The sequence below is a fragment of the Musca autumnalis genome, unplaced genomic scaffold (genome assembly GCF_047663935.1).
Source record: "Musca autumnalis isolate F117 unplaced genomic scaffold, ASM4766393v1 scaffold_5, whole genome shotgun sequence".
NCBI classification, from domain to species: Eukaryota; Metazoa; Arthropoda; class Insecta; order Diptera; family Muscidae; genus Musca; species Musca autumnalis.
The window spans coordinates 177,237,668-177,262,227 of record NW_027412088.1 but is presented as its reverse complement, the minus strand read 5'-3'; the positions used below and the strand labels follow the sequence as shown (position 1 = coordinate 177,262,227).

Here is a 24,560-nt window from a genome sequence, read left to right as displayed (position 1 = left end):
ATATACAGTAGTGATTTAAATAATTTCATTAGAACTTTGAATTATGTTAACTTTTAATGAGCATTATTTAGTTTAAGGTGTGATTTTTCCTATTTCTTCTAAAACAACAAGAAACTTTTAAAAATTAGAATAATTTATATACTTCGTATACGCTTTTCATTTTTAAATGCCGTGCATCTTCTTTTAAATTCCGTCATTCTACCGATATTCGTCGCTAAAATTTTTGTATCGATAACATTGAGTTACAGAATAGCACTTTCGGTAATTCAACCGAAAATTTTCGTTAATTATCAATATCGGTTCGGCAAACCAAAAAAGTTACAGAATCCCACTACAGCTGACTTCTTGCAAGTTTTTGCAAATTGTTGTTCGATAACATTCTGCAAATTTTTAGCTTCGAGAGACTAAAATAAGCGAAGAGAAGTTACTGAGAACTTGCTGAGTACTTGCAAGTACTTTTTACTTGCGAAGTTATCGTACAGACCTAATATAAAATATTTTAGAATATAAAGAATTGTACATAGGATTATCGCTTTAAGTAACTAAAATGCAATTTTAAAATTAATGTTTTTGTCCCATTTGATTCAAAATATCAAAAGCAACAATAAAGTTGTTCATACATTTTTGGAAACAGCTGACTTTGTTGCAAGTTTTTGTAAAATGTTGTTCGATAACTTTCTGCAACTTTTCTTGAGATAATAAAATTCACTGAGAGAAGTTGCTGGAAGTTACTGAGTAATTATTAATGGGAAAGTTATCGTACAGACCTAGTCTAGAGTCTAGACTCTTCATAACCAAAAATAACCTATAAAAATACTTATAAATAAACTATAAATAAATAACAACTAATTAATCAAAATGTGCGGTCCTTGTTTATTAAATATATTCTATGTTTAAAAAGGAGATTCGAATAACACTGTACTTTGTACTATGTTTTTTTCCATTCACAAAGTAATGCTTGGTTACATTTACGAAATCCACTCGATTTCAACTGTCAATTCCATTGATTAAACGTCAAATGAAATCAAATGAATTTCAAATGAGTTTTCATTTGACATATACGCAAAGAAATTGACTGTTGAAATCGAGTGGATTTCGTAAATGTAAACCAAGCATAAGTATGTTGATACACATATCACATACATACATATTTCAATTAATATATACGTAGTATGTGCTAACCCAACATGAACTTGATTTATTTGATCAAATAAATAGAGAGATGATGATTATTTTCATAATATACATATGTTGATGTAAATGTACTTTAAGATCTAGTCCTATAAAAATACTATCCTTTATTAATAAAAATATTTCCCACATCCAAAAATTTTACATCAGGAAATGTAAGCCAACATTACGATGTGGGGATAATGCCACCTTCAACAATTTTTTGTTTGTCTAGTCTGTGATTCGAACCTAGACATTCAGTACTATAAATAGATGTGCGCTCACAACATTTCCGAAGGGACTAGGGTGACTTTTTCATATCAATGATTATACGCCAAGTACAGTACTGCCTGAGCGCGACTGCATCTGTGTGCGCTATCCATCCAAACTTTTAGTCATACTTTTCATTCATAGTTTTGCGTTTTTATTTTACCGAATTTTGTCGGTAACCCATAAATGCGTTAGAGAATCCCACTACTGATAGGCTCGTTGGCTCAGAGATTATCGTTTGTACCTTTGGACCTCTCTCTCTAGATCATGAAGATCTCTCCTGACGTGCAAGGGATGCTCACATCCTGTTGTTCAGATGACGAGGAGACGAAGGTTTTACCGTCTCCTCATGAAGATGGTCCATTGGAGTCATGATAAGGCACCCTGTTGCAGTCCTCAGTTCGGCATTCTGGCAGGTTTTTATATTCTTCCACTGCGTAGCGCTAACATTCTGAAAGGGTGCTTCTATAGAATATTTCTGAAAGAAAGGGTGCTTCTATAGAACCTTTCTGAAAGAAAGGCTGCTTCTATAGGACCTTTCTGAAAGAAAGGGTGCTTCTATAGAACCTTTCTGAAAGAAAGGGTGCTTCTATAGAACCTTTTTGAACGAAAGGGTGCTTCTAAAAAACCTTTTTGAAAGAAAGGGTGCTTCTAAAGAACCTTTTTGAAAGAAAGGGTGCTTCTAAAGAACCTTTCTAAAAGAAAGGGTGCTTCTAAAGAACTTTCTGAAAGAAAGGGTGCTTCTAAAGAACCTTTCTGAAAGAAAGGGTGCTTCTAAAGAACCTTTCTGAAAGAAAGGTGCTTCTAAAGAACCTTTCTGAAAGAAAGGGTGCTTCTATAGAACTTTTCTGAAAGAAAGGGTGCTTCTAAAGAACCTTTCTGAAAGAAAGGGTGCTTCTAAAGAACCTTTCTGAAAGAAAGGGTGCTTCTAAAGAACCTTTCTGAAAGAAAGGGTGCTTCTAAAGAACCTTTCTGAAAGAAAGGGTGCTTCTAATGAACCTTTCTGAAAGAAAGGGTGCTTCTAATGAACCTTTCTGAAAGAAAGGGTGCTTCTAAAGAACCTTTCTGAAAGAAAGGGTGCTTCTAAAGAACCTTTCTGAAAGAAAGGGTGCTTCTATAGAACTTTTCTGAAAGAAAGGGTGCTTCTAAAGAACCTTTCTGAAAGAAAGGGTGCTTCTATAGAACCTTTCTGAAAGAAAGGGTGCTTCTATAGAACCTTTCTGAAAGAAAGGGTGCTTCTAAAAAACCTTTCTGAAAGTAACTGTGCTTCTATAGACCCTTTTTGAAAGAAAGGGTGCTTCTATAGAACCTTTCTGAAAGAAAGGGTGCTTCTATAGAACCTTTCTGAAAGAAAGGGTGTTTCTAAAGAATCTTCCTGAAAGAAAGGGTGCTTCTAAAGAATCTTCCTGAAAGAAAGGGTGCTTCTAAAGAACCTTTCTGAAAGAAAGGGTGCTTCTATAGAACCTTTCTGAAAGAAAGGGTGCTTCTATAGAACCTTTCTGAAAGAAAGGGTGCTTCTATAGAACCTTTCTGAAAGAAACGGTGCTTCTATAGAACCTTTCTGAAAGAAACGGTGCTTCTATAGAACCTTTCTGAAAGAAAGGGTGCTTCTATAGAACCTTTCTGAAAGAAAGGGTGCTTCTATAGAACCTTTCTGAAAGAAAGGGTGTTTCTAATAGAACCTTTCTGGAAGAAAGGGTGCTTCTATAGAACCTTTCTGAAAGAAAGGGTGCTTCTATAGAACCTTTCTGAAAGAAAGGGTGCTTCTATAGAACCTTTCTGAAAGAAAGGGTGCTTCTAAAGAACCTTTCTGAAAGAAAGGGTGCTTCTATAGAACCTTTCTGAAAGAAAGGGTGCTTCTATAGAACCTTTCTGAAAGAAAGGGTGCTTCTAAAGAACCTTTCTGAAAGAAAGGGTGCTTCTAAAGAACCTTTCTGAAAGAAAGGGTGCTTCTAAAGAACCTTTCTGAAAGAAAGGGTGCTTCTAAAGAACCTTTCTGAAAGAAAGGGTGCTTCTAAAGAACCTTTCTGAAAGAAAGGGTGCTTCTATAGAACCTTTCTGAAAGAAAGGGTGCTTCTATAGAACCTTTCTGAAAGAAAGGGTGCTTCTATAGAACCTTTCTGAAAGAAAGGGTGCTTCTAAAGAACCTTTCTGAAAGAAAGGGTGCTTCTAAAGAACCTTTCTGAAAGAAAGGGTGCTTCTAAAGAACCTTTCTGAAAGAAAGGGTGCTTCTAAAGAACCTTTCTGAAAGAAAGGGTGCTTCTAAAGAACCTTTCTGAAAGAAAGGGTGCTTCTATAGAACCTTTCTGAAAGAAAGGGTGCTTCTATAGAACCTTTCTGAAAGAAAGGGTGCTTCTATAGAACCTTTCTGAAAGAAAGGGTGCTTCAATAGAACCTTTCTGAAAGAAAGGGTGCTTCTATAGAACCTTTCTGAAAGAAAGGGTGCTTCTATAGAACCTTTCTGAAAGAAAGGGTGCTTCTATAGAACCTTTCTGAAAGAAAGGGTGCTTCTATAGAACCTTTCTGAAAGAAAGGGTTGCTTCTATAGAACCTTTCTGAAAGAAAGGGTGCTTCTATAGAACCTTTCTGAAAGAAAGGGTGCTTCTATAGAACCTTTCTGAAAGAAAGGGTGCTTCTATAGAACCTTTCTGAAAGAAAGGGTGCTTCTATAGAACCTTTCTGAAAGAAAGGGTGCTTCTATAGAACCTTTCTGAAAGAAAGGGTGCTTCTATAGAACCTTTCTGAAAGAAAGGGTGCTTCTATAGAACCTTTCTGAAAGAAAGGGTGCTTCTATAGAACCTTTCTGAAAGAAAGGGTGCTTCTATAGAACCTTTCTGAAAGAAAGGGTGCTTCTATAGAACCTTTCTGAAAGAAAAGGGTGCTTCTAAAGAACCTTTCTGAAAGAAAGGGTGCTTCTAAAGAACCTTTCTGAAAGAAAGGGTGCTTCTAAAGAACCTTTCTGAAAGAAAGGGTGCTTCTATAGAACCTTTCTGAAAGAAAGGGTGCTTCTATAGAACCTTTCTGAAAGAAAGGGTGCTTCTATAGAACCTTTCTGAAAGAAAGGGTGCTTCTATAGAACCTTTCTGAAAGAAAGGGTGCTTCTATAGAACCTTTCTGAAAGAAAGGGTGCTTCTATAGAACCTTTCTGAAAGAAAGGGTGCTTCTATAGAACCTTTCTGAAAGAAAGGGTGCTTCTATAGAACCTTTCTGAAAGAAAGGGTGCTTCTATAGAACCTTTCTGAAAGAAAGGGTGCTTCTATAGAACCTTTCTGAAAGAAAGGGTGCTTCTATAGAACCTTTCTGAAAGAAAGGGTGCTTCTATAGAACCTTTCTGAAAGAAAGGGTGCTTCTATAGAACCTTTCTGAAAGAAAGGGTGCTTCTATAGAACCTTTCTGAAAGAAAGGGTGCTTCTATAGAACCTTTCTGAAAGAAAGGGTGCTTCTATAGAAACCTTTCTGAAAGAAAGGGTGCTTCTATAGAACCTTTCTGAAAGAAAGGGTGCTTCTATAGAACCTTTCTGAAAGAAAGGTGCTTCTATAGAACCTCAGAACCTTTCTGAAAGAAAGGGTGCTTCTATAGAAGAAAGGCTTCTATAGACCTTTCTGAAAGAAAGGGTGCTTCTATAGAACCTTTCTGAAAGAAAGGGTGCTTCTATAGAACCTTTCTGAAAGAAAGGGTGCTTCTATAGAACCTTTCTGAAAGAAAGGGTGCTTCTATAGAACCTTTCTGAAAGAAAGGGTGCTTCTATAGAACCTTTCTGAAAGAAAGGGTGCTTCTATAGAACCTTTCTGAAAGAAAGGGTGCTTCTATAGAACCTTTCTGAAAGAAAGGGTGCTTCTATAGAACCTTTCTGAAAGAAAGGGTGCTTCTATAGAACCTTTTCTGAAAGAAAGGGTGCTTCTATAGAACCTTTCTGAAAGAAAGGGTGCTTCTATAGAACCTTTCTGAAAGAAAGGGTGCTTCTATAGAACCTTTCTGAAAGAAAGGGTGCTTCTATAGAACCTTTCTGAAAGAAAGGGTGCTTCTATAGAACCTTTCTGAAAGAAAGGGTGCTTCTATAGAACCTTTCTGAAAGAAAGGGTGCTTCTATAGAACCTTTCTGAAAGAAAGGGTGCTTCTATAGAACCTTTCTGAAAGAAGGGTGCTTCTATAGAACCTTTCTGAAAGAAAGGGTGCTTCTATAGAACCTTTCTGAAAGAAAGGGTGCTTCTATAGAACCTTTCTGAAAGAAAGGGTGCTTCTATAGAACCTTTCTGAAAGAAAGGGTGCTTCTATAGAACCTTTCTGAAAGAAAGGGTGCTTCTATAGAACCTTTCTGAAAGAAAGGGTGCTTCTATAGAACCTTTCTGAAAGAAAGGGTGCTTCTATAGAACCTTTCTGAAAGAAAGGGTGCTTCTATAGAACCTTTCTGAAAGAAAGGGTGCTTCTATAGAACCTTTCTGAAAGAAAGGGTGCTTCTATAGAACCTTTCTGAAAGAAAGGGTGCTTCTATAGAACCTTTCTGAAAGAAAGGGTGCTTCTATAGAACCTTTCTGAAAGAAAGGGTGCTTCTATAGAACCTTTCTGAAAGAAAGGGTGCTTCTATAGAACCTTTCTGAAAGAAAGGGTGCTTCTATAGAACCTTTCTGAAAGAAAGGGTGCTTCTATAGAACCTTTCTGAAAGAAAGGGTGCTTCTATAGAACCTTTCTGAAAGAAAGGGTGCTTCTATAGAACCTTTCTGAAAGAAAGGGTGCTTCTATAGAACCTTTCTGAAAGAAAGGGTGCTTCTATAGAACCTTTCTGAAAGAAAGGGTGCTTCTATAGAACCTTTCTGAAAGAAAGGGTGCTTCTATAGAACCTTTCTGAAAGAAAGGGTGCTTCTATAGAACCTTTCTGAAAGAAAGGGTGCTTCTATAGAACCTTTCTGAAAGAAAGGGTGCTTCTATAGAACCTTTCTGAAAGAAAGGGTGCTTCTATAGAACCTTTCTGAAAGAAAGGGTGCTTCTATAGAACCTTTCTGAAAGAAAGGGTGCTTCTAAGAACCTTTCTGAAAGAAAGGGTGCTTCTATAGAACCTTTCTGAAAGAAAGGGTGCTTCTATAGAACCTTTCTGAAAGAAAGGGTGCTTCTATAGAACCTTTCTGAAAGAAAGGGTGCTTCTATAGAACCTTTCTGAAAGAAAGGGTGCTTCTATAGAACCTTTCTGAAAGAAAGGGTGCTTCTATAGAACCTTTCTGAAAGAAAGGGTGCTTCTATAGAACCTTTCTGAAAGAAAGGGTGCTTCTATAGAACCTTTCTGAAAGAAAGGGTGCTTCTATAGAACCTTTCTGAAAGAAAGGGTGCTTCTATAGAACCTTTCTGAAAGAAAGGGTGCTTCTTATAGAACCTTTCTGAAAGAAAGGGTGCTTCTATAGAACCTTTCTGAAAGAAAGGGTGCTTCTATAGAACCTTTCTGAAAGAAAGGGTGCTTCTATAGAACCTTTCTGAAAGAAAGGGTGCTTCTATAGAACCTTTCTGAAAGAAAGGGTGCTTCTATAGAACCTTTCTGAAAGAAAGGGTGCTTCTATAGAACCTTTCTGAAAGAAAGGGTGCTTCTATAGAACCTTTCTGAAAGAAAGGGTGCTTCTAAAGAACCTTTCTGAAAGAAAGGGTGCTTCTATAGAACCTTTCTGAAAGAAAGGGTGCTTCTATAGAACCTTTCTGAAAGAAAGGGTGCTTCTATAGAAACCTTTCTGAAAGAAAGGGTGCTTCTATAGAACCTTTCTGAAAGAAAGGGTGCTTCTATAGAACCTTTCTGAAAGAAAGGGTGCTTCTATAGAACCTTTCTGAAAGAAAGGGTGCTTCTATAGAACCTTTCTGAAAGAAAGGGTGCTTCTATAGAACCTTTCTGAAAGAAAGGGTGCTTCTATAGAACCTTTCTGAAAGAAAGGGTGCTTCTATAGAACCTTTTCTGAAAGAAAGGGTGCTTCTATAGAACCTTTCTGAAAGAAAGGGTGCTTCTATAGAACCTTTCTGAAAGAAAGGGTGCTTCTATAGAACCTTTCTGAAAGAAAGGGTGCTTCTATAGAACCTTTCTGAAAGAAAGGGTGCTTCTATAGAACCTTTCTGAAAGAAAGGGTGCTTCTATAGAACCTTTCTGAAAGAAAGGGTGCTTCTATAGAACCTTTCTGAAAGAAAGGGTGCTTCTATAGAACCTTTCTGAAAGAAAGGGTGCTTCTATAGAACCTTTCTGAAAGAAAGGGTGCTTCTATAGAACCTTTCTGAAAGAAAGGGTGCTTCTATAGAACCTTTCTGAAAGAAAGGGTGCTTCTATAGAACCTTTCTGAAAGAAAGGGTGCTTCTATAGAACCTTTCTGAAAGAAAGGGTGCTTCTATAGAACCTTTCTGAAAGAAAGGGTGCTTCTATAGAACCTTTCTGAAAGAAAGGGTGCTTCTATAGAACCTTTCTGAAAGAAAGGGTGCTTCTATAGAACCTTTCTGAAAGAAGGGTGCTTCTATAGAACCTTTCTGAAAGAAAGGGTGCTTCTATAGAACCTTTCTGAAAGAAAGGGTGCTTCTATAGAACCTTTCTGAAAGAAAGGGTGCTTCTATAGAACCTTTCTGAAAGAAAGGGTGCTTCTATAGAACCTTTCTGAAAGAAAGGGTGCTTCTATAGAACCTTTCTGAAAAGAAAGGGTGCTTCTATAGAACCTTTCTGAAAGAAAGGGTGCTTCTATAGAACCTTTCTGAAAGAAAGGGTGCTTCTAAAGAACCTTTCTGAAAGAAAGGGTGCTTCTATAGAACCTTTCTGAAAGAAAGGGTGCTTCTATAGAACCTTTCTGAAAGAAAGGGTGCTTCTATAGAACCTTTCTGAAAGAAAGGGTGCTTCTATAGAACCTTTCTGAAAGAAAGGGTGCTTCTATAGAACCTTTCTGAAAGAAAGGGTGCTTCTATAGAACCTTTCTGAAAGAAAGGGTGCTTCTATAGAACCTTTCTGAAAGAAAGGGTGCTTCTATAGAACCTTTCTGAAAGAAAGGGTGCTTCTATAGAACCTTTCTGAAAGAAAGGGTGCTTCTATAGAACCTTTCTGAAAGAAAGGGTGCTTCTATAGAACCTTTCTGAAAGAAAGGGTGCTTCTATAGAACCTTTCTGAAAGAAAGGGTGCTTCTATAGAACCTTTCTGAAAGAAAGGGTGCTTCTATAGAACCTTTCTGAAAGAAAGGGTGCTTCTATAGAACCTTTCTGAAAGAAAGGGTGCTTCTATAGAACCTTTCTGAAAGAAAGGGTGCTTCTATAGAACCTTTCTGAAAGAAAGGGTGCTTCTATAGAACCTTTCTGAAAGAAAGGGTGCTTCTATAGAACCTTTCTGAAAGAAAGGGTGCTTCTATAGAACCTTTCTGAAAGAAGGGTGCTTTCTATAGAACCTTTCTGAAAGAAAGGGTGCTTCTATAGAACCTTTCTGAAAGAAAGGGTGCTTCTATAGAACCTTTCTGAAAGAAAGGGTGCTTCTATAGAACCTTTCTGAAAGAAAGGGTGCTTCTATAGAACCTTTCTGAAAGAAAGGGTGCTTCTATAGAACCTTTCTGAAAGAAAGGGTGCTTCTATAGAACCTTTCTGAAAGAAAGGGTGCTTCTATAGAACCTTTCTGAAAGAAAGGGTGCTTCTATAGAACCTTTCTGAAAGAAAGGGTGCTTCTATAGAACCTTTCTGAAAGAAAGGGTGCTTCTATAGAACCTTTCTGAAAGAAAGGGTGCTTCTATAGAACCTTTCTGAAAGAAAGGGTGCTTCTATAGAACCTTTCTGAAAGAAAGGGTGCTTCTATAGAACCTTTCTGAAAGAAAGGGTGCTTCTGAACAGGCTTATAGAACAGTGCATGACTTTCTGAAAAGAAGGGTGCTTCTATAGAACCTTATCTGAAAGAAAGGGTGCTTCTATAGAACCTTTCTGAAAGAAGGGTGCTTCTATAGAACCTTTCTGAAAGAAAGGTGCTTCTATAGAACCTTTCTGAAAGAAAGGGTGCTTCTATAGAACCTTTCTGAAAGAAAGGGTGCTTCTATAGAACCTTTCTGAAAGAAAGGGTGCTTCTATAGAACCTTTCTGAAAGAAAGGGTGCTTCTATAGAACCTTTCTGAAAGAAAGGGTGCTTCTATAGAACCTTTCTGAAAGAAAGGGTGCTTCTATAGAACCTTTCTGAAAGAAAGGGTGCTTCTATAGAACCTTTCTGAAAGAAAGGGTGCTTCTATAGAACCTTTCTGAAAGAAAGGGTGCTTCTATAGAACCTTTCTGAAAGAAAGGGTGCTTCTATAGAACCTTTCTGAAAGAAAGGGTGCTTCTATAGAACCTTTCTGAAAGAAAGGGTGCTTCTATAGAACCTTTCTGAAAGAAAGGGTGCTTCTATAGAACCTTTCTGAAAGAAAGGGTGCTTCTATAGAACCTTTCTGAAAGAAAGGGTGCTTCTATAGAACCTTTCTGAAAGAAAGGGTGCTTCTATAGAACCTTTCTGAAAGAAAGGGTGCTTCTATAGAACCTTTCTGAAAGAAAGGGTGCTTCTATAGAACCTTTCTGAAAGAAAGGGTGCTTCTATAGAACCTTTCTGAAAGAAAGGGTGCTTCTATAGAACCTTTCTGAAAGAAAGGGTGCTTCTATAGAACCTTTCTGAAAGAAAGGGTGCTTCTATAGAACCTTTCTGAAAGAAAGGGTGCTTCTATAGAACCTTTCTGAAAGAAAGGGTGCTTCTATAGAACCTTTCTGAAAGAAAGGGTGCTTCTATAGAACCTTTCTGAAAGAAAGGGTGCTTCTATAGAACCTTTCTGAAAGAAAGGGTGCTTCTATAGAACCTTTCTGAAAGAAAGGGTGCTTCTATAGAACCTTTCTGAAAGAAAGGGTGCTTCTATAGAACCTTTCTGAAAGAAAGGGTGCTTCTATAGAACCTTTCTGAAAGAAAGGGTGCTTCTATAGAACCTTTCTGAAAGAAAGGGTGCTTCTATAGAACCTTTCTGAAAGAAAGGGTGCTTCTATAGAACCTTTCTGAAAGAAAGGGTGCTTCTATAGAACCTTTCTGAAAGAAAGGGTGCTTCTATAGAACCTTTCTGAAAGAAAGGGTGCTTCTATAGAACCTTTCTGAAAGAAAGGGTGCTTCTATAGAACCTTTCTGAAAGAAAGGGTGCTTCTATAGAACCTTTCTGAAAGAAAGGGTGCTTCTATAGAACCTTTCTGAAAGAAAGGGTGCTTCTATAGAACCTTTCTGAAAGAAAGGGTGCTTCTATAGAACCTTTCTGAAAGAAAGGGTGCTTCTATAGAACCTTTCTGAAAGAAAGGGTGCTTCTATAGAACCTTTCTGAAAGAAAGGGTGCTTCTATAGAACCTTTCTGAAAGAAAGGGTGCTTCTATAGAACCTTTCTGAAAGAAAGGGTGCTTCTATAGAACCTTTCTGAAAGAAAGGGTGCTTCTATAGAACCTTTCTGAAAGAAAGGGTGCTTCTATAGAACCTTTCTGAAAGAAAGGGTGCTTCTATAGAACCTTTCTGAAAGAAAGGGTGCTTCTATAGAACCTTTCTGAAAGAAAGGGTGCTTCTATAGAACCTTTCTGAAAGAAAGGGTGCTTCTATAGAACCTTTCTGAAAGAAAGGGTGCTTCTATAGAACCTTTCTGAAAGAAAGGGTGCTTCTATAGAACCTTTCTGAAAGAAAGGGTGCTTCTATAGAACCTTTCTGAAAGAAAGGGTGCTTCTATAGAACCTTTCTGAAAGAAAGGGTGCTTCTATAGAACCTTTCTGAAAGAAAGGGTGCTTCTATAGAACCTTTCTGAAAGAAAGGGTGCTTCTATAGAACCTTTCTGAAAGAAAGGGTGCTTCTATAGAACCTTTCTGAAAGAAAGGGTGCTTCTATAGAACCTTTCTGAAAGAAAGGGTGCTTCTATAGAACCTTTTCTGAAAGAAAGGGTGCTTCTATAGAAACCTTTCTGAAAGAAAGGGTGCTTCTATAGAACCTTTCTGAAAGAAAGGGTGCTTCTATAGAACCTTTCTGAAAGAAAGGGTGCTTCTATAGAACCTTTCTGAAAGAAAGGGTGCTTCTATAGAACCTTTCTGAAAGAAAGGGTGCTTCTATAGAACCTTTCTGAAAGAAAGGGTGCTTCTATAGAACCTTTCTGAAAGAAAGGGTGCTTCTATAGAACCTTTCTGAAAGAAAGGGTGCTTCTATAGAACCTTTCTGAAAGAAAGGGTGCTTCTATAGAACCTTTCTGAAAGAAAGGGTTGCTTTCTATAGAACCTTTCTGAAAGAAAGGGTGCTTCTATAGAACCTTTCTGAAAGAAAGGGTGCTTCTATAGAACCTTTCTGAAAGAAAGGGTGCTTCTATAGAACCTTTCTGAAAGAAAGGGTGCTTCTATAGAACCTTTCTGAAAGAAAGGGTGCTTCTATAGAACCTTTCTGAAAGAAAGGGTGCTTCTATAGAACCTTTCTGAAAGAAAGGGTGCTTCTATAGAACCTTTCTGAAAGAAAGGGTGCTTCTATAGAACCTTTCTGAAAGAAAGGGTGCTTCTATAGAACCTTTCTGAAAGAAAGGGTGCTTCTATAGAACCTTTCTGAAAGAAAGGGTGCTTCTATAGAACCTTTCTGAAAGAAAGGGTGCTTCTATAGAACCTTTCTGAAAGAAAGGGTGCTTCTATAGAACCTTTCTGAAAGAAAGGGTGCTTCTATAGAACCTTTCTGAAAGAAAGGGTGCTTCTATAGAACCTTTCTGAAAGAAAGGGTGCTTCTATAGAACCTTTCTGAAAGAAAGGGTGCTTCTATAGAACCTTTCTGAAAGAAAGGGTGCTTCTATAGAACCTTTCTGAAAGAAAGGGTGCTTCTATAGAACCTTTCTGAAAGAAAGGGTGCTTCTATAGAACCTTTCTGAAAGAAAGGGTGCTTCTATAGAACCTTTCTGAAAGAAAGGGTGCTTCTATAGAACCTTTCTGAAAGAAAGGGTGCTTCTATAGAACCTTTCTGAAAGAAAGGGTGCTTCTATAGAACCTTTCTGAAAGAAAGGGTGCTTCTATAGAACCTTTCTGAAAGAAAGGGTGCTTCTATAGAACCTTTCTGAAAGAAAGGGTGCTTCTATAGAACCTTTCTGAAAGAAAGGGTGCTTCTATAGAACCTTTCTGAAAGAAAGGGTGCTTCTATAGAACCTTTCTGAAAGAAAGGGTGCTTCTATAGAACCTTTCTGAAAGAAAGGGTGCTTCTATAGAACCTTTCTGAAAGAAAGGGTGCTTCTATAGAACCTTTCTGAAAGAAAGGGTGCTTCTATAGAACCTTTCTGAAAGAAAGGGTGCTTCTATAGAACCTTTCTGAAAGAAAGGGTGCTTCTATAGAACCTTTCTGAAAGAAAGGGTGCTTCTATAGAACCTTTTCTGAAAGAAAGGGTGCTTCTATAGAACCTTTCTGAAAGAAAGGGTGCTTCTATAGAACCTTTCTGAAAGAAAGGGTGCTTCTATAGAACCTTTCTGAAAGAAAGGGTGGCTTCTATAGAACCTTTCTGAAAGAAAGGGTGCTTCTATAGAACCTTTCTGAAAGAAAGGGTGCTTCTATAGAACCTTTCTGAAAGAAAGGGTGCTTCTATAGAACCTTTCTGAAAGAAAGGGTGCTTCTATAGAACCTTTCTGAAAGAAAGGGTGCTTCTATAGAACCTTTCTGAAAGAAAGGGTGCTTCTATAGAACCTTTCTGAAAGAAAGGGTGCTTCTATAGAACCTTTCTGAAAGAAAGGGTGCTTCTATAGAACCTTTCTGAAAGAAAGGGTGCTTCTATAGAACCTTTCTGAAAGAAAGGGTGCTTCTATAGAACCTTTCTGAAAGAAAGGGTGCTTCTATAGAACCTTTCTGAAAGAAAAAATTAGTAAAAGTTCTTATTGTACTGAGTTGTAATGCGAATCGATGACCCTACTGTGACCTGCCCGCTCCTTTTCGAAAAATAAAAAAATACTTTTTTTATTATAATAATATTTATTCAATATAAGGTATTTATATACGAAGTAAAACATTTAAAAATTAAAAAAATAATAATCAAAACTAAATTTAAGTATGTATAAAAATATTGTGTATGTATGTATATGTGATATTTTTTGTTCAGATCAGTGTGTTTACTTTCACAAAAAGGCATAACTGGGGAAGCAAAAAAAAAAAAAAATATTCTTGGTTGAATGTTTCATTTTAAAGGAAATTGTTTAAAAATCATTGCACATTAGTGTGTGCATCATTTAGGTATGCAAAGGCTAAATTCTATCTGTTATATTTTCTCTTGAGTATCAAAAGTTAAAGGAAAAAAAATTAAGGTTAGAATAAGTAAGGTTTTACAAACGTGTTCAAGTGATGTACATTTCTTGGAACTTCAATGACAGTTTGCTTGTCAGTCATACTGGAGAATAGTAGGTAATTGACAGTATAGTTAATACTATTCAAGTTTGAAGTTATATATCCCACTTAAAGGCATTTTTACATTTACAAAATCCAGGGAATTTCAACTGTCAATTCTACTCTGCGTTTATGTCAAATGAAAACTCATATAAAAACCATGGGATTCCATTTGACATATACCGAATTGAACTGACAATTTAAATTCACTGGATTTCGTAAATGTATATGCACTCGTAATCTAAGGAAATCTGTTATTAATAAGTCCTACCTAACAAAATCTACCACCCATAAAGGGTGAGGAAATTTAGTATCCAATTTTTTGGTTATAAGACATTGCAACTAAATAAAGCATTTTATTCACTTTTTAAAGGAGAACAAACAAAAAAGGAAATATAATAATAATAATTGTTCCACAAACATCCCAGACGGGAGGGACAAGGGAGGAAATATTTGTTTGGTTTCACATTAATTCAAAGTGCAGCTTTCATTTTCGAAAGAGTTCAAAAAAATAGAACTATTTTGATTTCATTACTAACAAAAAAGAATCCATAACCCAAAACTAACTACTGATTTTTTTGTGGGGGAATTTGGATATAAACTTAAAATGAATTCTAAATTTAATGATTCATTTGTTGAGAATCAAAACTAAAACAAACAAATCTTTCAAGTTTTTTTTTTTCTTCTAAAATTAGGTTATGTTATTTATATACATTATGTATAAAAAACAATTTATATATATATTTAAAAAAACAGTAATTCTTTTTACATTAAACAATTAGCAAATCGTTAAATAATAAAAAGAATATTTTTGTGGGTAATTAATGTTTATAGTTAATATTTATAACTAATATTATTTTTATATGTAATATATGTATATAAGGATGTAAAAACTTATTATTAATCGTGTTATAAAATATGCCTGTCATTATTGTTGTATGTATATAAATGTTTACATTTCAAATATCCATAAATTAGTTGTTATACACTTTGTTATATAACTCTATAATTATGCATGTCTGTGTATGCGTTAAACGACGACAAATTATTTTCAACCAAAACAAGACATTTTGTTTCCTCTTTAAATGTCTCTCGATTTATTCATGATACGGTGTATTCAAAACCGAACTGGGTGGTTGAGGAGTATGGTTACGTTTTGTTGAACTATCTGGTTCATTGGTTATTTGTGGTCTCATCATTGAACTGTTATCGGCTGAGAAAGAAAATAATTGTATCGTGAAAGCATTTGTGTGTGATTGGGTTTTTTGTGGTAGGGGTGGGGGAGGTTTACTCTACAATGGAAAATTGAAAGAGGAGGCGGCGGGGCACAAACAAGATGGGGTTTTATATTAGATTTTTCTTTTGAAACATTTTATATTAATAATAATTTGTATGTTTTGTTTTGTTGTAATGTTAATTTACATGCTCTCTATTATAACAAAGGGAGTTTTTCTTATAGTTTAAAAACTTAATAATAATGATGACAGTTGAACTGCATATCCAATTGGCAGCAGCAACTCATACTAAAAGGGCATTAGAGATATGGATGAGAAATAACACAATTATGGATTAGAAGTGATAAGAATCAAAGAAATATATGTGTATTGACCTCCAGCTCAAAATGTCTTTTTGGTCTCAATACGGAGGAAATTTAAATAAAAAAAAAAAATGATAAAAGACAATTAAAACATAACAGCAATGAAAAAAAAAAACACAAGGCAAAGTTTAAAAACGAAAATTCTTTCTTAACTGAACTTGGTTTAAATTTAATTCAACCTAAAAAATTAAAAAAAAAATTGTTTAAAACTCAGTTTATGGGGTTATGGTCACTTACAAATTTTAAAAAATCGAACAATTTTTTATTGGCTTATTTTAAAGTACAAGTATTATAGAATACTTTGCCAAAAACTCGAGTCGGCTTTGCCGACAGATATATACCCTCAGCCAATGTGAAGTTAAACTATCACCTACGGACAGATGGAATGTATATAAGGTCTCTTCAGAATTTTGTGGCCCATTTTGGACATTTGAACTTGCCGACAAAAATGTGGATTGGGAATTAACTGCACTAAGACACAAATGTTGAATCTTTGTGGGGAGGTACCCACTAGAGTGGTTTCATTAAAACTTTTAGGTATTTATAGATCGAGTTCCCCACTGCAGCAACTTTATGATATCACTCTACTGTGAAACTCGACCTAGGAACCCTTGTTTTCATGAAATTGTTTCAATGAAACACTCTAGTGTGACCTTCGACTTAGGGAGGACCGATATGGACCATTTTCGAAGTTACACTAAATTTTGACAAAATATTTGGAGATCCAAAGTTTGGACCAAATTGGTTACCCCATTCAAATGATATCGTCCTAGCATTTTAGTAACATTTTTTAAATATTGGGAAGAAGTACCGGAAGTTGTGGACCGGTATTGCCCCATTAAACTAAGTTTGGATATAATATGACGAAGACCAAATGTTGGTCTTTTACCGTCGTAATGGAGGTAGCGAATGCAAATCGCTTTAACAAAAATCAAAGTGATTCGAGAGCAGGTCTTAAAGTGAACTTATCCGAAATTGTGTGTGAGAGGTACCAGAAGGAGTAGACAAATATAGTCCATATTCGAACCTGATCTAGATCTGTTAGATATATTAGGATGTGCAAAGTATGGATTACGTCGGTCACTCCCTTCAAGAGTTATAGTGCGCACAATTTTTCCGAACATTTTTGAACTTTTGTGGGGGAGGTACCTGATGCAGTGTACCGATGTGGCTTATCTTCGAATTTAAACTATGTTTGGACAAAATATTACGAAGGCCAAATTTTGGACCGATCCGTTCGAGAGTTATCTTGCCACTTTTTACATCTTTCAGGCTATTTTCTCAGGAAGTATGGACTTGCCCCTGATGAAACTTGTACCGTCGTATGGGAGGCAATGAATACAAGTTGTTGCAACAAAAATCAAAGCGGTTCGAGACCAGGTCCTAATCTGTACTTATCCGAAATTTTGTGTGGAAGGTACCCGAAGGAGTGGACCGATTGTGTCTATATTGGAACCTCATCTAAGTCTGGTATGGACCAAATCGATTACTTTCTTCAAGAGTTATCGTGCGCACCAATTTTCCGAACATTTTTGAACAGTTGTGTGGGGCAGGTACCCGGAAGGAGTGGACCGATATAACCCATCTTCCAACTTAAACTAAGTTGGGACAAAATATTAAGAAAGCCACATTTTGAACCGAATCGGTTGACCCTTTGTGAAAGAAAGGGTGCTCCTATAGACCCTTTGTGAAAGAAAGGGTGCTCCTATAGACCCTTTGTGAAAGAAAGGGTGCTCCTATAGACCCTTTGTGAATGAAAGGGTGCTCCTATAGACCCTTTGTGAATGAAAGGGTGCTCCTATAGACCCTTTCTGAAAGAAAGGGTGCTCCTATAGTCCCTTTGTGAATGAAAGGGTGCTCCTATTGACCCTTTGTGAATGAAAGGGTGCTCCTATAGACCCTTTGTGAATGAAAGGGTGCTCCTATAGACCCTTTCTGAAAGAAAGGGTGCTCCTATAGACCCTTTGTGAATGAAAGGGTGCTCCTATAGACCCTTTGTGAATGAAAGGGTGCTCCTATAGACCCTTTGTGAATGAAAGGGTGCTCCTATAGACCCTTTGTGAATGAAAGGGTGCTCCTATAGACCCTTTGTGAATGAAAGGGTGCTCCTATATCGTGCGCACCAGCCAGACAGACGGACAGACATGGCTAAATCAACACCAAATTGTTTGAAACACATTTCGTCTAAACATACTTGGGGTCTAAAACCATTATTTCGATGAGGCACATTTTGCCCGTATGAAAGTGTATATACCCTCGTTAGCATAAATGCTGAGGGTATAAAAATTCATTATGATTTCTTAATAAGTGACCCTGACCTTAAGGACTGTTCATGGATTGTTTTGAACATTTTACTGAAGGCAGTCCTTGTGATCCTGATTACAACGACATAACCATACTACCTGCGATAATGGTCAGTTAGAGGAGGTAGAGGGTTTGGAGTTCTGACTCGGTTTAGATCCCTAAGTGTGATTGCTTCATTGACTTATTTCTCTCCAGCTTGTTTTTTTGTTTGAAACCGCACGGCCAGTAGTGGGATTCTGTAACTCATTTTTGCTGTTACCGACAAAAATCGGTAAAATTAAATCGCAAAATTAAGACTAAAAGCATAAAGGAAAGTTGGAATCACTGTTTGTGTGGGTAGAAGCTAGCGACTACTTTTTATTCATCGTTAACTTACCGAAAAATTTCGTTAATTATCGAAATTATAAGCATTTTAATTTTACCGACAATTATCGATAACAGCAAAAATTAGTTACAGAATCCCACTACAGGTATAGAGTCCGCTGCTGAGTCAATTTCCCCTACCCTTTGCATCCTTGATTTCTGTTAGGGTTGACTCTTCTTTGACCACACAGCCTTCAACATCTCCATTTGAAAAAGTTGTCGAGGTCGAAGGAGATGAATAACATATGGGAGATTGAGCTAAGTTAACATCGCTCCCGATGTGGCCTTTAGGGACTATTGGAGTTGTTGTTGTAGCCCCTAAAGAGTTTCCACGTATGTATGTGGGTGGGAGAAAGTATAGAAAATAAATAAGGAGAAAGTTTGAAAATTAGAGAAAGTGACATTTTACTATTCCACATTCAATCCAAGGAAGATTGCTGCCTGGATTGGATGTGTCCATAGTGCCTCAGGTGTCAGATCCGTGGAGTTTTGCGGGCACGCGAATTGATGCCTTGTTGTGTGGAGAGAGCTGTCGCACTTGGGGCATAGATCTGAGATCTCGGGATTGATTTGGCATAAGTAGCTGTATAGGATGCACCTCGTGTCTCTAGGCAGGTTTCTCTCTTTATCCGAGTACCACACTGAACGAATATAAGTTTATGGACTCCTGAACAATGTCAGTGTGGATTTGTTTGGAGGCTTCTTGAATTGTTTTTTCGCTTATTGGGTCCAGTTTGGTCAGAGTGTTTTTGTTCTTGCGAAAGTCGTACCTTATTGGGATTTGTCTCTCAGAGGGGGGTTCATGTATGTGGTGTGGTTGGGATGATAGGGGGAGGTACATTTCAATTCATGCTGTTTCGTTAGAAGGGTGGAATGCCTTCTGACATTTAACATCTTGCATTCATGCTGCAGATGTTCTTCAGGGGTTTTTGGAATGGCAACCTGTTGCAATTCTTAGTGCCGAGTTTTGCACAGTTTGCAAGTTATTCCACTGAGTATCGCTTATGGATGCGGTCCAGACTGGGGTAGCGTAGTCAAGAAGTGGGCGCCTTATGGCTTTATAGGTTGCCACTATGGTTTCTTTGTCTTTGCCCCACGTGCTGCCTGAAAGAGCCTTGAGGATCTTGTTTCGTCGTTAGGGCTTTATCTGATGCAAGCTCAGCGTGCTTGCTGAATTGGTAGGTTTTTGACAGTTGGAATGTTTTCCTCATTTATGTGTATATTGAGGTTTGTGTTCACTTCCTTAGTCCAAGTCGTAAAGAGTGTGGCTGAAGATTTGGGAGTTGACAACTCTAGGTTCCTGTTTTTAAAAAAGTTTGACAGTCTAGGGATGTATTGGTTGAGGTTATCCTCTATCGTTTTCACTACTCTGTCTGAAGATATGATGCTGCAGTCATCAGCATATGAAATAAGGTCTACGTTGGGGGGTGGGGTTGGGGCTTTGGCAATGTAAAAGTTGAATAGGAGTGGGGATAGGACTACGCCTTGGGACACCCCTTGTTTATTTCTTCTATATTTTGAGTTTGTACCTCTAAATTCAACATAAGACTATCTACCCGCCATATAGTTTCCCAGCCATCTTTTTAAGGTGTTGGGGAGTGAGGTATCAATAATGTCGTTTAAAAGAGTTGCGTGGCAGACCGTGTCAAAGGCCTTTGACAGGTCTAGGGCCACTAGGAATGAAAGTTTATGAGTGCGTTTGCTGTTCAGTCCCTCTGCGATTTTCGCCTTGATTTCACAGAGTGCTGTGGTTGTACTTCTACCTGGGCGGAACCCATGCTGGTGTTCGGCCAGTTTAAGGTGTTCTGCGAAGGTAGGAAGCAATATTGCCTCTAGAATTTTAACTGAATCTAGTAGTTTTCAACGTTTTAAAATATTGATTTTAAAAAAATTTCTCTTTTTTAAACCATTTTCCGTGCGGAAAATTCCGAGGGAAATATTCATGATTGCCCTGTATATATTTTTGTGATGAAGACGAAAAGGACTAAAGGCTTGGGTACATAAGCCCTCTTCCTTTTTATTCTTTTATCAGAAGCAAGCAAGGCAAGCAGGCAAGGCAGCTTATATACCTAGGTCTTAACCATGTCAAAGATTTCAAACCGATTCGATGGTTGCCCTTAAACTATGTATAGGCGATAAATGAAAACATTTTCAAAGAAGAAGTCGTATGTATTTCTCAGAAGGTATAGACTTCCCCCGGGAAAACTATATATCGTTGTTATCAGGATAAAAACGACTAACTGCGGTAAAAAATTCAAACCGAAGGACACCGGGGGTGCCCTTAAACAGCGTAATGGTAATAAAATAAATCAGTTCCAAAAAGTCAAGACCCTTATAGACCCATATTCAAAGTTCCAAAAAACCGCATAGCAGTGCAAATCTTAAATTTCCGTCGAAGAAAATTTTGTTCGCGTAGCCGATTTTGCGTCTGTTCATAGGTGAAAGTCTTATGGGCCGATTCCGTACAGCGAGGCGAGTCGTGTCGCCTTGCCAAATGCAATTTTTCGATTCCGTATGGCAATATCGCCTGACATCGTCAAATTTTGTCGCCGAAATGTTCATTTTCCGGCGACAACAAATTAGCTGTCGAAGTACATTTTTACTAACGAATAAAAATAAAATAAAAAAAAAAATAAAAATAACTTGTTATCGACGATTATTTTCTATCGCTGTACGTAGTGCATTTTTTAAATTTTGTCACAGAGACGATAGACGACGCGACATGACTCGCCTCGCTGTACGGAATCGGCCCAATAAATCCACGGCTGAAATCGGCTATTGGGTAATATTACAATTTATAAGAAAAATGTGGGCTTAAGTAGGGATAAGGCGCGGCCTTGCGTTTTCTTTGAAATTTTTACTACAGATAGGGGTTATTGTCCTGAACATAAAAATGTATATTTTTGTCTAGGATAAGTAAATACTTCTTCCCGTTATATATGCCTTGAAAGTACAGAAAAACGGCAGGTCACTCGTAAACCCTACTCGCTCCGACTTCCCCCAGGAAAATTATAAATCGTTGTGATCAGGATGCAAAGGACTATCTACGGTAAAAATTACAACCCAATCCGTGAGGTGCCGCTAAACGACACTTGTCTTATAAGACTAACTATAGTTATTGCGTTCTTGACCAACTTTTCTGAACTCACACATTTAAAGAAAATATTTCGCATTAGAGTTGGGTAATCTAGTTCCTAGTGCCTTGTACTAGTTCCAAAACGTATGAGTAACATCATGAAATACAACATGTGCTGTTAAGTATACGCAGTTTGTTCAAAGAAAAAAATGTGGGCCATTGGAACTGCGAAGTGAACTATATAGTTTCATATAGTTCCTTTGGCACAACTCTAGTTGGCATGTGTTCCATAGTATTTCTATGCATAACAACAACATTTATAAATTATTAATGGAGACAACCAAACATAATGAATCCAGAAGGGGTGGGTGGGTATCAATGTGTTTCCCTATCATCCCATCTGGTCCTAAATTCGTTTTACAACACTGTATTTGATGTTATCACCACTATTCGCGTCAATAAATGTTTTTTTAATGTTTAAAAATCCCTTTTAGAATGAGTTCTGCTGATTAGAATATGAGCCCTGATTGCTGTTAGTTTGTGCAAAATAAACTAAAACAAAAGATTAGAAAGAAAAATTGAAGTAAAATAAAAAAACGGAAAAAAATACAAAATTCTAACTGTTTACATACCATCTAAATCACTTTGTTCATTGATGATATCGGAGAGATCATACATTGGTTGGTATGTCATTAACTCGGAACCTGTCAAAAGTAAAAAAAGAAAAACATGTGATGTTTAATAAAAAAATGAAAACAAAAAAGAGAGAAGGAAGAATAACCACCTACCATTACGATCATTCCCATCCTTGGGTAAATGTAAACCATATGATCCCATGCCCAATAGTTCGGAATCATTAAATAGCTGTTAAGAGGAAAAAAGAAACACATTATTAGTATTGCTTCATAAAACCTTCATAACCGTTGTGACTGTTGATAAACAAATAAAAACAGGTGTTTATTGCTTATAGACAAGAATACGAGAAAACAATGATTTAGAGATGTCTATGTTTGTCCAATGAAATCATTTAATAAACCAAAAGCAGAAGAAGAAGAAGACTCTTTTTTTGTCTATCAAGGGAATTTGGGAGAAATTCCGTTAAATTACAAAAAAAAAAGATGGTTACCAAGTGGAGAGGGAGAAGCTCTCTCTCTCTTAAATTAGTGATGGGATAAATTATAATTAGTTATCGTTTTTGCTGAGTGACAATTCCGTTTTGTGGAGTACCCAGATTGGTTCATTAATCCAATATCCCCGAAAAAAGGGGTGTTACCGTCTCTTTTGCGGGTTTTCTTTTTTTGAGTTTCAAGACTAAATTCATTGTTTTTTCGTTAGAGCTGACCTTTTGTAGTATTTCCGCTTCCATAGTTGGCGGCAAAAATATATTATTATTATTGTTCTCAAATATATTTAACTTCGAATTTGGTTTAGTAGCCGCCATGGTTGTTGCTGTTGCCGGAGTGCTGGTGTTACATCCCTTCGTAGACTTCATTTGTGGAGGAGGATTTTTGATCGTTTGTTTTAAATTTACGTTTACGAAATAACATTTTTGTTTGTTTTTTTTTTACGATAAGTTAATTATATAAATTAAACATTTATACGATTTTTTTTTAGAGTTTAACAATTTGGGGAAATATATAAAATTTTATATAAATTATATTATATATGGATAAATATTTAGAAATAGTTATTGGCGCATTTTGTTTTGATGAATTTGTTGTTTCCAAGTGTTTGTTGGGGGGTGATTTACACACACACACAAACAAGACGAAGACGTAGATTGTTTATATAGAATGAGAAATATTTATGTTTTTTGTTATATATAAAAATTTGTCTTGTAGTTTCAAGGGAACATGAAAACAAACATAATATGGTGGGTGTAAGAACAAGGACCTGAATAAATTGTTATTTTACCTATCAAACAACACATATGTATATTGGAGGGAGTTTTGTTGGAATTGGAAATGTTTTCTTTCAATTTAAATTTTTGGAATTTGAATTAGTTTTTTTTTTTTAAGCAATGAACACAATCCTAATGAGCACAAGTTTGAAGACATTGTGGTTTCATTTACAGTCACAGAAATGAATTTTGACGAAAAATTATTAAAAAAAAAAAAACTTTTATAATCGAACCTAACCTAACAAAATTTGGTCTAATTATAAACTCGAATGTCACATGAATTCTTTAGATGTCATTTATTTTATAGGCAAAAACTGCAAAAACTCTTCTAGGAACGGAAGACATCTTCAAAAGGTTCTCTATATGCATATAGAAATCCCTTTCAAAAGCGTTTATATTAAATCAGACCTCCCAAATGACGTTATTTAGGGGTAGTTTACACTATATGTAAATGTCATATAACATGCAATTTTCCATCATTATATAGTCGCTAATATGTGCAATTGGAGATTTTCCTTACGCCATTTACTTTGTGCGTCCACACGAGCAAAATTGTAATAAAATTACGTCTCCACATTGCCTGTGTCGGTAGATATAGAATATTTTTATTTCGTGTCATATGATATTGATAGATAGTGTAAACTACCTCTTAGATATCTTTAGATGGAATGCTTTTTCAGAAGATCTTCTGTAAATAGTAACGGGTCCTATAGTATAACAAAGAAGACCACTTCAATAAGTCCTCTATCTGCAGAAGACCTTTTCAAGAGGTCGGCTGACTTCCGTATCGTCAATTGCTTCGTGTTGTTTAAACTTCGTCAAAATATTTCAGTTGCATACACACACATTGTTCCTCGAAAATGCAACTAAATGTATCAGAAATTAAAATGATACATGCTTGCTTCTTAGCTGCGTTAAAAATGTGTATTTTTGACGTTTTGAAACACGTAGCTTCGCAGTTGTTAAGTACAACGGCGTTAAGAAACATAATACTTTGCAGATTTTCAGTCATTTGTAAAGCAACGGACGATACGTAAGTCAGCCGTCGTCTATCTTTAGACGGGCTCTTCAAGAGGTCGTCTAACTATGAAAGATCTCTTCAAGACTTCCTCTATCGGCAAAAGACCTTTTCAAAAGAGCATCTTATCTATAGAAGGCCTCTTTAAGAGGTCGTCTAGATCTCTCTAAGATGTCGCCTTTCTCTAGAAGACATTTTCCAGAGGTCGTCTCTCTATAGAATATATCTTCAAGATGTCCTCTATTTGCAGAAGACCTCTTCAAGAGGTCGTCTAACTATGGAAGATCTCTTGAAGGGGTCCTCTATCTGCAGAAGACCTTTTCAAGAGGTTGTCTAACTATGGAAGATCTCTTCAAGAGGTCGTCTGACTATTAAAGGTCTCTTCAAGAGATCCTCTATCTACAAAAGACCTTTTCAAAAGAGCGTCTATTTATAGAATGCCTCTTCAAGAGGTCGTCTAGATCTCTTTAAGATGTCGCCTTTCTCTAGAAGACCTTTTCCAGAGGTCGTTTCTCTAT

At 36.7% G+C, this 24,560-nt stretch overlaps 1 protein-coding gene across 20 annotated transcripts in view; it reads right to left on the bottom strand.

Moving 5' to 3' along the window:
• Positions 1 to 13,356: 13,356 nt before the first annotated feature.
• The window catches only part of Hsf (Heat shock factor), a 64,527-nt gene continuing 53,323 nt past the window's right edge, over positions 13,357 to 24,560 (bottom strand). For 11 of the 20 annotated variants that reach the window (XM_073988933.1, XM_073988942.1, XM_073988932.1 and 8 more), the window contains 4 exons: positions 22,467 to 22,610; positions 21,913 to 21,988; positions 21,757 to 21,828; positions 13,357 to 14,997 (listed from right to left, as the gene is read on the bottom strand). In XM_073988933.1, coding sequence (XP_073845034.1) covers positions 14,882 to 14,997; positions 21,757 to 21,828; positions 21,913 to 21,988; positions 22,467 to 22,610 — 408 coding nt within the window. In that variant the 3' untranslated portion in view covers positions 13,357 to 14,881. Of the gene's footprint in view, positions 14,998 to 15,138; positions 15,308 to 21,225; positions 21,677 to 21,756; positions 21,829 to 21,912; positions 21,989 to 22,466; positions 22,611 to 24,560 lie in introns of those variants that run through there. The other 9 variants (XM_073988950.1, XM_073988949.1, XM_073988948.1 and 6 more) reach the window with 5 other exon arrangements.